This window comes from Panulirus ornatus, chromosome 14 (genome assembly GCF_036320965.1).
Source record: "Panulirus ornatus isolate Po-2019 chromosome 14, ASM3632096v1, whole genome shotgun sequence".
NCBI classification, from domain to species: domain Eukaryota; kingdom Metazoa; phylum Arthropoda; class Malacostraca; order Decapoda; family Palinuridae; genus Panulirus; species Panulirus ornatus.
Window position 1 is genome coordinate 52347014 of NC_092237.1, and position 15820 is coordinate 52362833.

Here is a 15820-nt window from a genome sequence, read left to right on the forward strand (position 1 = left end):
AGAGATCACTGTGCGATAACATTAACAGAGCATCATTTTGAGTATGATATTTCATTAAATAATCTTAATGTGATACGGTTGAAGATTATGTTAGCTCTGCATTGAAACTAGCGAAGAGAAATGGCTACTTATGTTTTAGGTGTTGTATATAATTTGTTATTATTACAGAAAATCCTGCTGAGGACTGATCTCATATCTTTCATAAAGAATGATATATGCCAGTCACAGTCATGAATATGTCAGCATAAAGATGGGATGAGTGAGAGGTATTGTACTTTTGTTTCAGTGGCTTGCTGATGCTTTTATAGATTCACTTGATATTTTTCAAGTGTATCAGCTGTTGTTTCATGGAGTAACCCCACATTTTCACTGATATATGCAAACCTTATCACCTTATTTGTTGTCATTCTAATAGAATATTAACGTGAAACCTCATATTATACTCTGCAACTGTTATTGTGTTCTCTAAACACTACACTAGTAGGTCAGAAAACGTTCAGTCATCATTTAAAGCTAATAGTGATGTGGAGCTGCTCTAGACATTTTTCTTTGATGGTAGTAAGGGTGATGTACTGTATATCAAGAATTGTGTAGGATTAGTGTAAAAGTTGGTATGATGATATACTTGTGAAAACCAACTTTTTGTGCAACAAGTAAGTGTTTTGAAGGCTATCACATCAATATGAAGAATATTTCTCTTGTGGTATTTTTCTCATTTATGTGCACTGTGTTGCAGTGCTGTAAAATGAATAGTAATAATGATCTTAATACTTTTATGATAAGTTTGGATTTCTCTAGTTTCTGAAATTCTAATGTCTGGATTTTTCATGATGTACCTGTTTATTGATGATTGCAGTAGAAAAATTTATTCATTACTTTAAACTGATTGATGTGTTTGCAAGTGTCATGTGACATGTATTACTTTTATGATATAGCTTTTGTTTAGATTTTTATATAGGTACCTAACCATCAGATGTATCATTTGACTTGTGTGCACCTTTCATAGTGCATTTTTATGTATATACATGTTAAAGGATTAATGACAGAATTATACATCTCACAGGGAATTGTACAGAATGTGCAAATCTCAGGATTATATTCAGTTAAAGTGGGCATTTTTAGTTTCTTTTGCTTTATCAATTTGTGTTTTGTGTATCCTTTAAGTGAATAACATTAGTAATTGCTGAGATTTATGATGATTAATACCTGTATCATAATTTTTATTTTCAGTCTGCCATAAAAGCAAAGCTGGTGGAGCTTGGAACTTATGTTGGTAAGTAATTACTTATTTTTTGAATAAGATTTTGTTTTCCATGTTGATTATGATTTTTTATGTGAAATTTGTACTTTAACAGGCACTGTTTATTTTGCTTTATCGCTGTCTCCCACGTTTGCGAGGTAGCGCAAGGAAACAGACGAAAGAAATGGCCCAACCCACCCCCATACCCATGTATATACATACACGTCCACACACGCAAATATACCTACCTATACGTCTCAATGTACACATATATATACACACACAGACACATACATATATACCCATGCACACAATTCACACTGTCTGCCTTTATTCATTCCCATCGCCACCTCGCCACACATGGAATACCATCCCCCTCCCCCCTCATGTGTGCGAGGTAGCGCTAGGAAAAGACAACAAAGGCCCCATTCGTTCACACTCAGTCTCTAGCTGTCATGCAATAATGCCCGAAACCACAGCTCCCTTTCCACATCCAGGCCCCACACAACTTTCCATGGTTTACCCCAGACGCTTCACGTGCCCTGATTCAATCCACTGACAGCACGTCAACCTCGGTATACCACATCGATCCAATTCACTCTATTCCTTGCCCGCCTTTCACCCTCCTTCATGTTCAGGCCCCGATCACTCAAAATCTTTTTCACTCCATCTTTCCACCTCCAATTTGGTCTCCCACTTCTCCTCGTTCCCTCCACCTCTGACACATATATCCTCTTGGTCAATCTTTCCTCACTCATTCTCTCCATGTGCCCAAACTATTTCAAAACACCCTCTTCTGCTCTCTCAACCACGCTCTTTTTATTTCCACACATCTCTCTTACCCTTACATTACTTACTCGATCAAACCACCTCGCACCACACATTGTCCTCAAACATCTCATTTCCAGCACATCCATCCTCCTGCGCACAACTCTATCCATAGCCCACGCCTCGCAACCATACAACATTGTTGGAACCACTATTCCTTCAAACATACCCATTTTTGCTTTCCGAGATAATGTTCTCGACTTCCACACGTGTGTGTGTGTGTGTGTGTGTGTGCATGTATTTCTCATACTTGTTTGCCATTTCCTGCACTAGCAAGGAAATTTGAATGCTTACTTTTGTCTCCCTTGCCTTTATACAGTAACACTATATAGGCATTCTGCCAATTCTTTGGCACCTCGCCATGACCCTATAGTTGGAAAAAACTTGATTAACCAATCAGTAACACAGTCACTTCCTTGACAAGTTCAACTGCAATACCATCCATTTCAGCTGCTTAGCCACACTTCATCTCTGCCTGTGACTACTTCCCCATTTGTCCGTTCACCAATGTTCCCATTTTTTTTCTTGATTTTCTTATGCTATTAACCTCCTTCCTAAGCATTCATGTTTTCCTTGAAGTTTTTTGATACTCGCTCACCGCAATTCCCTTGTGTCTTATTTTTCAGCCCCTGCACCTTCCCCTTGACTTCCTTTTGATATCCCTTGTTTATATCCCAATCACTGACACTTCTTCCCCTCAAGTATTGCCCATACACCTCCATATATCTTTACCCCTGCCTCCATTAGGAAATAGTCAGACATCTCACCGGCTGCTTCTCTCAGCACATTCACATCCAAGAGTCTCTTTTTTTGCACACCAGTCATTTAGTATATGATCCAGTAATTCTTGCTCACTATCTCTACTACTCTCCTACGTATACTCATGTATGTCCCTCTTTATAGACCAGGCATTCCTAGTCACCAGTCCTTTTTCATAACACAACACCTCAAGCTGTTAATGGTTTTCAATCACATCATTATGTACCCCATGCCCCTCAATTAAACTCTCAGCTTCCACAATACCCATTCTTTCATTCAAATCGTCCATCACTGATACCTGATCTCTTGCATCAGAATTCATGATATGCTCGCCCTCTTCCTCCCAAAGCACTTGCTACTCTTCCTCTAGCTTCTTGCTTCCAAGTGCATAAGTCACGAATAATTACTCATCTTTCTTAACCCACTTCTGATTTTTTAAAATTTACTTATTTCTTTCGAGGGCTAACTTCCTCACACTTTTGTACTGATTCTTAGAACTCCTTCTTTAAGAGAAATGCTACTTCTTCCATAGGGCTTGCCCTCACAGTAAACTTTACCCCAAAAGACATTCCCAAACCATTCTTTCTCCTTAACACTGAGCTTTGTTCGCTTAGCACGAGAACATTCTGGTTCCTCTCCTCAAGCATATTACCTATCTCGCTTTTTCTCAGTTACATTCACACACATTCAGACTCCTCAGCTTAAGCCTTTGAGGAGGATGAGAACTTCTTGCTTGCCTTCTTTTTCTTTTTCAGCCTTTGCAAATTGTAACACAGGGGAAGGGTTAATTTTTGTTCATATAAGGAACAAAATGTGGAGGGAATCACAATATGAGGGAGGATGAGTGGAGACCAAAGATTGGATGAAAGTGCAGATTGTAGTGGGAGATATCCAGAGAGGTAACCATATGAAGGAATATGCAGAAATACCTGGATGTAGTTGCTCTTTTGTATATAAAAGGATATATTTTTATAATATTTTGTTTTGATATACATTTCATGAATTGGGAGTATATTCCTTCAAAATATATTATGAACATTTAGTCATTAGAATTAAAGGTTTAATAAGGTCCTTGCTTACCTTTTCAGATGAGGAATTACCAGACTATATAATGGTGTTAGTAGCAAATAAGAAGACAAAAGACCAGATGGATGATGACTTAAGTTTATTTTTGGGCCATAACACAGAGCGATTCACATCTTGGTTGCATCATGTTTTGCAAAAGTTGAATGCCGCTGCACTTTTACAAGGTAAGAATTTATTGCAAATGTTGCCATATTTATTTTCAGTATCATTTGGTGCTGATAACTGTTTGGGATTTTAGTTGATTATATTATTGTATAGAACTGCTTCTTATCTTATGGATGTAGACTCATAATACTGATATTTTTGTTGAAGATATTAAGGCTTTGATTATTCTACCTGTGAACTCTGATAATATGAGGTGAGATTGAAGTGATCTGAAGACAGTGTAAGATTGTATTTTAATAGGGGTTGCCAGGGAGGTGTTTCACTGCATGTATAGGTTGTGGAAAGAGAGGAATGCGGGAGAGTAAAGTTAAGAAAGTCTGAGGATAAGAATTAAGTTTGGAAAAATCAGAATGTGGAAATCAGCCATTGATAGAGTGCAAAAATTGTTGATTATAAAGTCATCAAGGATGGTGGATATAAAGGAAAGCAAATAAGGATACAGATGACCCAACTTACGATTTTTCGAGTTTATGATGGTTAGATATTCAACACTATATTATAGAATAGGCTTTGTGTGAGATTATTTTCTCCAATTGTAGGCTACTGTAAGTGTTCTGAGAATGTTTAAGGTGAACTAGGCTAAGCTATGATGTTTGGTAGGTTAGATGTACAGTATTGAATTTATTAAACGTATTTTGAACATGCAATATTTTCAGCTAACAATGGGTTCATTGGAATGTAACTCCTTCATAAGTTGAGAGGCATCTATATTAGGAAAAAAGAATTAATTAGAATTGATAAGGGAGTAACAAACTGCTCTTGAAGGAGGTAATTAAAAGTAGAAGAGAGAAACATGTAAGGAATGAGAGTGTGTTAGAAAAATCTGTGGGATGATTATTAGAGTTTGTAGAGACCAAGGGTGAAGTTTGTAAGAGTGGGAGGAAACGCTTAGTCTTTTTCAACCTTTGGTGGATTTTATGGAATTTTCCGTTCATCAGCACGTGCAGAACATAAGGAGTTGCAAGTCATCAGTTCAAGTTTTGTGTTTGCAAAGTTTCTTAAACTGTTATATAGTATTGAAGACTGTAAGTATTGTTCTTATTTAGAAGGAGTGGAGGAAAGGTAAGAATGATGCAAAAAAAAGAAGATGAATGATGAAAACTATGATTACTGTCAGTAAGATATATGTAGTTGAAACTAAATGCAAGTGTGAGGATGAGAGGGAGGTATATATGGATAGTACTTGATGCATTTTGGTGAAGTTTTAGTTACTGTAGTACTTGAATCAAACTGAATTTCAATAGGGTTTCTTCTTTTATTATGTTTTCTATCATTAAATTTCATGGAGAATAAAAGATGTTTTGGAAGGAGGTAAACAAAGTGCATAAGACAAGGGAACAAATGGGAACATCAGTGAAGGGGGCTAATGTGGAGGTGATAACAAGTAGTGGTGATGTGAGAAGGAGATGGAGTGAGTATTTTGAAGGTTTGTTGAATGTGTTTGATGATAGAGTGGCAGATATAGGGTGTTTTGGTCGAGGTGGTGTACAAAGTGATTTGGTAAACAGAGAAGAGGTAGTAAAAGCTTTATGGAAGATGAAAGCTGGCAAGGCAGTGGGTTTGGATGGTATTGCAGTGGAATTTATTAAAAAAGGGAGTGACTGTATTGTTGACTGGCTGGTAAGGTTATTTAATGTATGTATGGCTCATGGTGAGGTGCCTGAGGATTGGCGGAATGCTTGCATAGTGCCATTGTACAAAGGCAAAGGGGATAAAGGCGAGTGCTCAAATTACAGAGGTATAAGTTTGTTGAGTATTCCTGGTAAATTATATGGGAGGGTATTGATTGAGAGGGTGAAGGCATGTACAGAGCATCAGATTGGGGAAGAGTAGTGTGGTTTCAGAAGTGGTAGAGGATGTGTGGATCAGGTGTGTGCTGTGAAGAATGTATTTGAGAAATACTTAGAAAAGCAAATAGATTTGTATGTGGCATTTATGGATCTGGAGAAGGCATATGATAGAGTTGATAAAGATGCTTTGTGGAAGGTATTAAGAATATATGGTGTGGGAGGCAAGTTGTTAGAAGCAGTGAAAAGTTTTTATTGAGGATGTAAGGCATGTGTATGAGTAGGAAGAGAGGAAAGTGGTTGGCTATCAGTGAATGATGTCTCCATCACGCACTCCATTGTTTTTTAATTTGTTTATGGATGGGGTTGTTAGGGAGGTGAATGCAAGAGTTTTGGAAAGAGGGGCAAGTATGCAGTCTGTTGTGGATGAGAGAGCTTGGGAAGTGAGTCAGTTGTTGTTCGCTGATGATACTTGCTGGTGGCTGATTCGGGTGAGAAACTGCAGAAGCTAGTGACTGATTTTGGTAAAGTGTGTGAAAGAAGAAAGCTGAGAGTAAATGTGAATAAGAGCAAGGTTATTAGGTACGGTAGGGTTGAGAGACAAGTCAATTGGGATGTAAGTTTAAATGGAGAAAAACTGGAGGAAGTAAAGTGTTTTAGATATCTGGGAGTGGATTTGGCAGCGGATGGAACCATGGAAGCAGAAGTGAATCATAGGGTGGGGGAGGGGGCAAAAATTCTGGGAGTGTTGAAAAATGTGTGTATGGTTGCGAGGTGTGGGCTATAGATAGAGTTGTGCGGAGGAGGGTGGATGTGCTGGAAATGAGATGTTTGAGGACAATATGTGGTGTGAGGTGGTTTGATCGAGTAAGTAATAATAGGGTAAGAGAGATGTGTGGTAATAAAAAGAGTGTGGTTGAGAGAGCAGAAGAGGGTGTTTTGAAATGGTATGGTCACATGGAGAGAATGAGTGAGGAAAGATTGACCAAGAGGATATGTTTGTCAAAGGTGGAGGGAACGAGAAATGGGAGACCAAATTGGAGGTGGAAAGATGAAGTGAAAAAGATTCTTAGTGATTGGGGCCTGAACATGTAGGAGGGTGAAAGGCGTGTAAGGAATAGAATGAATTGGAACAATGTGATATACCAGGGTCAACGTGCTGTCATTGGATTGAACCAGGGCATGTGAAGCGTCTGGGGTAAACCTGGAAAGTTTTGTGGGGCATGGATGTGAAAAGGGAGCTGTGGTTTCGGTGCATTATACGTGACTGCTGGAGACTGAGTGTGAACGAATGTGGCCTTTGTTGTCTTTTCCTAGCGCTACCTCGCACGCATGCGGGGGGAGGAAGTTGTCATTTCACATGTGGTGGGGTGGCGATGGGAATGAATAAAGGCAGACTATGAATTATGTGCATGTGTATATATGTATATGTCTGTGTGTGTGTTTATATATATGTATATGTTGAGATGTATAGGTATGTATATGTGCATGTGTGGATATGTCTGTATATACATGCGTATGTGGGTGGGTTGGACCATTCTTTCGTCTGTTTCCTTGCACTACCTCACTAACGCGGGAGACAGCAACAAAGGATAATAAACAAAGTAAAATGAATATCATTAAAGTTACATTTTTCCTTTTTTCTATCATCAGTTGCAGCACCACAACAAGAGGAGTCAAAGAAGAAGGATATAGAGGAAGAAAAAAAGAAAGAGAGAGAAGAAGAGAAGAAGAAAGAACGGGATGAAGAGAAGAAACGGGAGAAAGCTGAAGAAATGAAAAGGTTTAGGGATGAAGAAAAGAGGAAAGTGAAAGAGAGAGAGAAAGCAGAAAGAAAAAGAAAATCAAGTGAAAGAAAAGTTGAAAGGAAGGAAAAGAAGCTTAAAAAATCTGATTCTCCTGATTCTCAAGACAAATCTACAAAGGAGAAGAAAGTTGTTGAATCAGTAAAACTAGTCAGGTCAAGAGACACAGTAAAAGAAAAGGAAAAAGAGAGCAAGGAAAAGAACAAAACTTCTCTCAGAGAGGATCCAAGTTCCACAGAAAAAACATCTGTCGTTACCTTATCTCAATCAGACACAGCTTCAGAAAAAGATTCAAGGAAGATGAAGCCACAGATAAGAGGAAAAGTTTCTTCTGCAGACATATTTCGAGCAGAGGCTGCAGGGAGTGGGGAACAAAAGAGGGACGAGGAAGAGGAAGACATAGTTGAAGATATGTTGGTTCTAAGAGCAGACATTGGTATGTAATGTTAGATATAATTTGCTGTTATATTACATCATCTGCAGTTTGAAGTTTTGGCGTGAGATGTGAGGCAAGGCTTCATTTCAAGATGTTTGAGATGTAGAGTATATTTTGGTGTCTGATATAACTAGCCAAATGATTTTTTGAATCTGTCAGTTTTGCTAAAATTTGTACTTGCAATTTGAGTACTTTTCCTCGCAAGTTGTTTGACCATACTGAAGTAAAATAAACAAGTATACATTTAAACTGTCTTGATCTAGTCAGAAAGGTCAGTAGCCCAAAGTAATCCAAGTGTTCCTTAAGATCTAGTTGAATAGAATCAATACCAGTATTATCCTATTGTTTCTGTTCAGAAGGAGACTCAGTATGTTCACAAGGATATGAGAGGTTTCTAATTTTGTTTCTCCTTGTGACATGAAAACTTGGGTCTATGTATGTTTAGTGGTACATAGACTATAATGTCAATCTTGCTGAGATGAATGGTCCAGGCAGTGTGCCAAAGCAGAAATAGGATACTGTTTGGAGTAGCTGTCCAGTCAAGCTAAGAATGCTTAAAGGTTTTCATGGGTATCATTAACATGGATTTGTAAAGCCCAACCATATCATCCATTTATTTGCAATGAATTAACATCTTCAGACTCAGCAATCCATATTTCATCTCTTATAGTTTCTTAAAAAATTTCAGATGAGTTGGGTCTGGAATTAGAAGAGGAACCTGCACCAAAAAAAAGCAAAGTTGAACTGAGACAGAAGGTTGTGGCTCCTAAATTGGATGCACAAGAAGAAGTGAAAATTGAGACAAAAATAGATCAAAAGGTAGAACTCCGACAGAAGGGTAAATCTAAACCTGAGCCTGTCGTTACTCGCCTTTCTGCAAAAGAAAGACTGGGGACGTTAATACCCACAAAATCTGATCAGCCAAGAGAGAAGGTATTACTATAATATATTACTTGATAAGGTTTTGTTAACTTCCTTACCATTTGTTATATCTTTTCCACAGTATTTAAGTGTTACACAGTTTTATTGGTTTGTCATAACTTATTTTTCACACAGACATATTCATACTTTTTTCTGTTGCACATGCTATACTTTTTTTATGGATTTTTTTTCCAGCCTGATTATGCACCATAAATTATCAGAAGATATTCAAATACGTATTCTACAGCATAAGAAGTTATATCTTGTATTGTTCCTCAATTTGAACATTACTTTCCAAGAAATCTCCCAAGTTATGAGTTTCATACTCTGGGGCATCATTCTAATTGAATTCAAGTATATTTCATGTGCTGGTACACTGTCTTATACAGCAGGTTGATGACAAGGCTTTGAATTCTATGGTTGTTGGATCTGAATTAAGTATCAAAGTACTGTATGTTGACTCTGGCTTGAAACTCAACATTAGGCTAAATTTGTTAATGTCTTAACATCACCTCTCCTCCTCATTTGTGATGTTTTGTTTCGAGTAGTATGGCTGGATAGATATGTATAGTCACACCCTCTGGTAAAAGCAGATTGGGTAACAGTGTGAGAAAAATTGATATAACTTAATTTCCTGTTTCACCTCATACCAAGCACAGTATTGTCCATAGGCATTTCATTTCAAGCTCATCCACCCTATTCCTTTCTTTTCTGTTCAATTCTAGGTCCAAGTCTCATATCCATGCAACACTACTGGGACTACTTTGCTTTCAGACACTCATCTCTGCCTTTGCAAAACATTTAGCTTTTCTTCTGTTTGCTTCATAACGTTCCCAGGTCTTAGTTTCCTCTTCCAAAGAATAACGCATTTTAACCTCCGTGGTTTCATCCATTGCTGCATGTATTCCCATGTCTTTAAAACACTTCACTTCTCTAGTTCCTCCATGTTTTAAATTTATACCTTTATGATCCTTTCTCAACCCCATTGCTGCAGAACAGATTAAACGACCATGGTAATGTCACACAATCATGACATGCACATGCCTTCACTGGGAAACCCTCTCTCTCTTCTCCCTGGGTCATGCAAACATTAAACAGGTTGACTTACCCCTTGAAAACTTGACTGCATTTCCATCTTCTGCTGCTTTGCTGCACCTCATCTTGCACAAAGCGTCTCTCCTTCCTTTCTTTTCATCATACCATTAACTGTGAGTGTCACTCCACATTACATCTCATCCCAAGCACACTATAGTCACATCCCTCTCACCTTGTTTGATACATGGGACATACATGAGCAGTATTGTGTTTCCCTTAGTCTCACTATAGATAACCCTGTTCCTCCAGCTTCAAGGTTCCATTCCACGCAAGAGCTGGGAAATGATGGATTCCGTTGGAATGAGGAGGTCCTCAATCATGTTTTTCCTTTGTGTCAACTGCCAGTGATACAGCCTATCCAAAGATGACTTCTCTTGCAGTGTAACTACTTGCAGGCAAAGTCTGAGAACACCCCTTACACCCAGTACTTTCTCACTTCATTATGCATAGTACCCAATTATTTGCAACAATACTAGACCACTCCCACCCACACCATACCCAACAACCAATCCCAAATAGGAGCAAAAAAACTTACCTATGTTTTTCACTCTTAACAACTCTAGCAACAGATGCCCTATCTACCAACAAACATGACATTAGCAAAACACATACACATTAGATGACTTGAGGGAAACTGAACAGTTACTTTCCTAACCTGCTTTTAAGTACTACTACACCAGACATATACCCATCTGAAATATGCTTCAAAAAAATTTATGAGTTACATTTTCTTTTTGTTTCAGTGGATACCACAAATCTCTACAGCACTGCAAGCACCATTTCCACTTATGATTGGACCTGTCATGCTTAAGAAGTAACATACATTTCGAGGATAGGTGTTGATAAAGGAAAAAAATTAAGTCATGTTTGGAGTATTGAGGTTGGAAAGTGTAAGGCTCAAGAATGATAATCTAAGAACAGAGAAAAATATTAAGTCCCATTATAGAATGGATATATGTCAACATAACTGGAAAGTTACCAAAAGAGATTTTTTAGATTAAGGTGATGGGTATTTGTTTTAAGAATATTATAAAGATAAGATGGAACAACGTAATGAAGGATTGTATGTAAGTGTACATGAGATGTGAGGATATTTTATTAATATTGCTGTATTGAAAAGAAAAACAGAGGGAGAATAAGAAAAAAAGTCTAAGAATATTGATATATTGATATATTTTACTTTGCTTTGTCGCTGTCTCCCACGTTTGCGAGGTAGCACAAGGAAACAGACGAAAGAAATGGCCCAACCCACCCCCATACACAATGTACACACATACATGTCCACACACGTAAATATACATACCTATACATCTCAATGTACACATATATATACACACACATACACATACATATATACCCATGCACACAATTCACACTGTCTGCCTTTATTCATTCCCATCACCACCTCGCCACACATGGAATACCATCCCCCTCCCCCCCCATGTGTGCGAGGTAGCACTAGGAAAAGACAACAAAGGCCCCATTCGTTCACACTCAGTCTCTAGCTGTCATGCAATAATGCCCGAAATCACAGCTCTCTTTCCACATCCAGGCCCCACACAACTTTCCATGGTTTACCCCAGACGCTTCACATGCCCTGATTCAATCCACTGACAGCACGTCAACCCTGGTATACCACATTGATCCAATTTACTCTATTCCTTGCCCTCCTTTCACCCTCCTTCACCTATATATTGATATAGATGCTAAATTATGCCAATAGCTTATACCTTTGCCTTCTCATGTTTAATCAAGGAACTGTGTATTCAAGAATTCAGATCCTTTTACTGAAGTAACTGTTATAAGAATCAGAACTCTTTGAATTTAAAATAGGAAATTAAATTTTTCAGCTCTCAGTGTTGGATCGACTTGGTAGCACAACATCAGGTGGGAGACGTGTGATTAATTTGCGCGAGGAATCCAGCTTTCCTCCTCGCATAGAATCAAGTGGTGGAACAAGTACTGGCATGGCACGGGCAGTCTCCAGTGCAATATCTTCTGCTCACAGATCTGTGTGTGTGTTGCCTTCATCATCAAGCTCACCTGGCAAAAAATTAGAGGTTAGCTACATTCCTAAAGTGTGATTATGTTGTATGTCTGTAAACTGCATTTACAGTGTTGTGATCTTAAAGAATGGCTAATACCCATTAGCATATCTTTCTTTATTTGCACACCACTATTTAATTCCAGGGGTAGAAAATACAGAGGCCTCATATGTCTTGAAATATGCTCCATGTATAATGAATAACATATATTTCTCAAGTAATTGTAAATGTTTCAATTTATTGGTTCAGAAAATGAGAACAGAGATGGAGCTTCTGCTGCTCTTTCTGGTAATTCAAGAGTTTAGACTATAGAGGCCTCACAGGTCTTGAAACAAACCAATGGACATTTTGTTTTGAATTACATGTATTTCCCAAGTAACTGTGAGTGTTTTGATCAATTAGTTCAGAAATTCTTGAGTTTAGGAAGTAAAAAAAGGTCGTATTGTTTTATGATGAAGGCATCTCTGGGAATGTCTATGGAGATTTTAAGGTTGACACATTGACAACAACATTTAGGTCAGGTTTGTTTGCATGGCTAAGCTCTGAGTTTGGATTACATTTTATTACTTTTATCCAAAGAGGAGCTTTTTAGATTGTAAACCTTCTGCTGACAAAAGAAAAAGATCTTATTCCAATGACTTTAGCCTGGCTAATGAAACTTATTTTGTCATTGGTGATAATGAAGAATCAGTACCAAACATAAAAGTCAGTTGTCTTTAACTTGCCTGGAAAGAGAGATAGCCTGGTCCAAATGGCCTAAAGAATGATGCTATTCATTATCCTGATTGGTCACTTTGAGTAGTACTAAATAAAGAGATTTGAAAAGGAATTCCACAAACATGAGAATTTAGAATTGAAGACCCCAGCCAGGTATCTTTTACATTAACAGCAGAGATTATGGGTGATGAGGATGAAGACACTTTGGGATGACTAGATATGAATTTGTAACCTTAGGTATCATAAAGCATTCAACTCTTTGGCCTTTTCTTTAATAGCTGGATCCCAGAGATGCAGGTTTTTGGCTAGACTTTAGATTAAAGTATGGTCCCAGGTCAGCTAATGATTCTTATTTTTTTACTCCATGCCAAAATAATTGGAATTCAATACCAGCAAGTCTTAGCAGACATTTTAATCAGTAATTTAATGTAGTCAAAGTCCTTGAAACCCTTCATAAAAATTGTGGTGCTAGGAATTAGTTGTAATGGCATCGAGCAAGTCTTTTTAATGTGATTATGAAAGGTGCGACAACAATACAGTTAGGAGTATATTTCCTTGAACTACTTCAATTTTGATTGAGGATAACAGTAGAACAATTGAGTGGGAGATGTATGATGTATAAAAGAAAGAGACAGGAGGTCAAGAGAAAAGTGCAAGAGGTGAAAAAAAGGGCAAATGAGAGTTGGGGTGAGAGAGTATCATTAAATTTTAGGGAGAATAAAAAGATGTTCTGGAAGGAGGTAAATAAAGTGCGTAAGACAAGGGAGCAAATGGGAACTTCAGTGAAGGGCGCAAATGGGGAGGTGAAAACAAGTAGTGGTGATGTGAGAAGGAGATGGAGTGAGTATTTTGAAGGTTTGTTGAATGTGTTTGATGATAGAGTGGCAGATATAGGGTGTTTTGGTCGAGGTGGTGTGCAAAGTGAGAGGGTTAGGGAAAATGATTTGGTAAACAGAGAAGAGGTAGTGAAAGCTTTGCGGAAGATGAAAGCCGGCAAGGCAGCAGGTTTGGATGGTATTGCAGTGGAATTTATTAAAAAAGGGGGTGACTGTATTGTTGACTGGTTGGTAAGGTTATTTAATGTATGTATGACTCATGGTGAGGTGCCTGAGGATTGGCGGAATGCGTGCATAGTGCCATTGTACAAAGGCAAAGGGGATAAGAGTGAGTGCTCAAATTACAGAGGTATAAGTTTGTTGAGTATTCCTGGTAAATTACATGGGAGGGTATTGATTGAGAGGGTGAAGGCATGTACAGAGCATCAGATTGGGGAAGAGCAGTGTGGTTTCAGAAGTGGTAGAGGATGTGTGGATCAGGTGTTTGCTTTGAAGAATGTATGTGAGAAATACTTAGAAAAGCAAATGGATTTGTATGTAGCATTTATGGATCTGGAGAAGGCATATGATAGAGTTGATAGAGATGCTCTGTGGAAGGTATTAAGAATATATGGTGTGGGAGGAAAGTTGTTAGAAGCAGTGAAAAGTTTTTATCGAGGATGTAAGGCATGTGTACGTGTAGGAAGAGAGGAAAGTGATTGGTTCTCAGTGAATGTAGGTTTGCGGCAGGGGTGTGTGATGTCTCCATGGTTGTTTAATTTGTTTATGGATGGGGTTGTTAGGGAGGTAAATGCAAGAGTTTTGGAAAGAGGGGCAAGTATGAAGTCTGTTGGGGATGAGAGAGCTTGGGAAGTGAGTCAGTTGTTGTTCGCTGATGATACAGCGCTGGTGGCTGATTCATGTGAGAAACTGCAGAAGCTGGTGACTGAGTTTGGTAAAGTGTGTGGAAGAAGAAAGTTAAGAGTAAATGTGAATAAGAGCAAGGTTATTAGGTACAGTAGGGTTGAGGGTCAAGTCAATTGGGAGGTGAGTTTGAATGGAGAAAAACTGGAGGAAGTGAAGTGTTTTAGATATCTGGGAGTGGACCTGGCAGCGGATGGAACCATGGAAGCGGAAGTGGATCATAGGGTGGGGGAGGGGGCGAAAATTCTGGGGGCCTTGAAGAATGTGTGGAAGTCGAGAACATTATCTCGGAAAGCAAAAATGGGTATGTTTGAAGGAATAGTGGTTCCAACAATGTTGTATGGTTGCGAGGCGTGGGCGATGGATAGAGTTGTGCGCAGGAGGATGGAGGTGCTGGAAATGAGATGTTTGAGGACAATGTGTGGTGTGAGGTGGTTTGATCGAGTGAGTAACGTAAGGGTAAGAGAGATGTGTGGAAATAAAAAGAGCGTGGTTGAGAGAGCAGAAGAGGGTGTTTTGAAGTGGTTTGGGCACATGGAGAGAATGAGTGAGGAAAGATTGACCAAGAGGATATATGTGTCGGAGGTGGAGGGAACGAGGAGAAGAGGGAGACCAAATTGGAGTTGGAAAGATGGAGTGAAAAAGATTTTGTGTGATCGGGGCCTGAACATGCAGGAGGGTGAAAGGAGGGCAAGGAATAGAGTGAATTGGAGCGATGTGGTATACCGGGGTTGACGTGCTGTCAGTGGATTGAATCAAGGCATGTGAAGCGTCTGGGGTAAACCATGGAAAGCTGTGTAGGTATGTATATTTGCGTGTGTGGACGTATGTATATACATGTGTATGGGGGGTGGGTTGGGCCATTTCTTTCGTCTGTTTCCTTACGCTACCTCGCAAACGCGGGAGACAGCGACAAAGTAATAAATAAATAAAATAACAGTAGAACAAGGACTAAGTTGTTTCATATGTGATATTCGCCTTTATTCTGTCAGTGGAGAAAATGCTGCAGAATTTAAAGGTATATGTAATGATCGATAAAGGGGTTTAGAAAATTTTGATATACCTTTAGAAGCATTTGATGCTCTTGTTTTGTCACTCTTGATTATTAGGGCAGATTACTAGGTTTTTATAAGCTAGGTTACCCTGAAGAGATAAGGTATAGATACCATGATTAGCATAATTGTTATTAGGTGGATA

At 38.6% G+C, this 15820-nt stretch overlaps 1 protein-coding gene across 4 annotated transcripts in view; it reads left to right on the forward strand.

Moving 5' to 3' along the window:
- Nab2 (Nuclear polyadenosine RNA-binding 2) overlaps positions 1 to 15820 on the forward strand; it is a 59703-nt gene that overhangs the window by 974 nt on the left and 42909 nt on the right. For all 4 annotated transcript variants that reach the window (XM_071669907.1, XM_071669906.1, XM_071669904.1 and 1 more), the window contains exons 2-6: positions 1231 to 1273; positions 3916 to 4077; positions 7519 to 8106; positions 8795 to 9039; positions 11973 to 12182. In XM_071669907.1, coding sequence (XP_071526008.1) covers positions 1231 to 1273; positions 3916 to 4077; positions 7519 to 8106; positions 8795 to 9039; positions 11973 to 12182 — 1248 coding nt within the window. The remainder of the gene's footprint in view (positions 1 to 1230; positions 1274 to 3915; positions 4078 to 7518; positions 8107 to 8794; positions 9040 to 11972; positions 12183 to 15820) is intronic.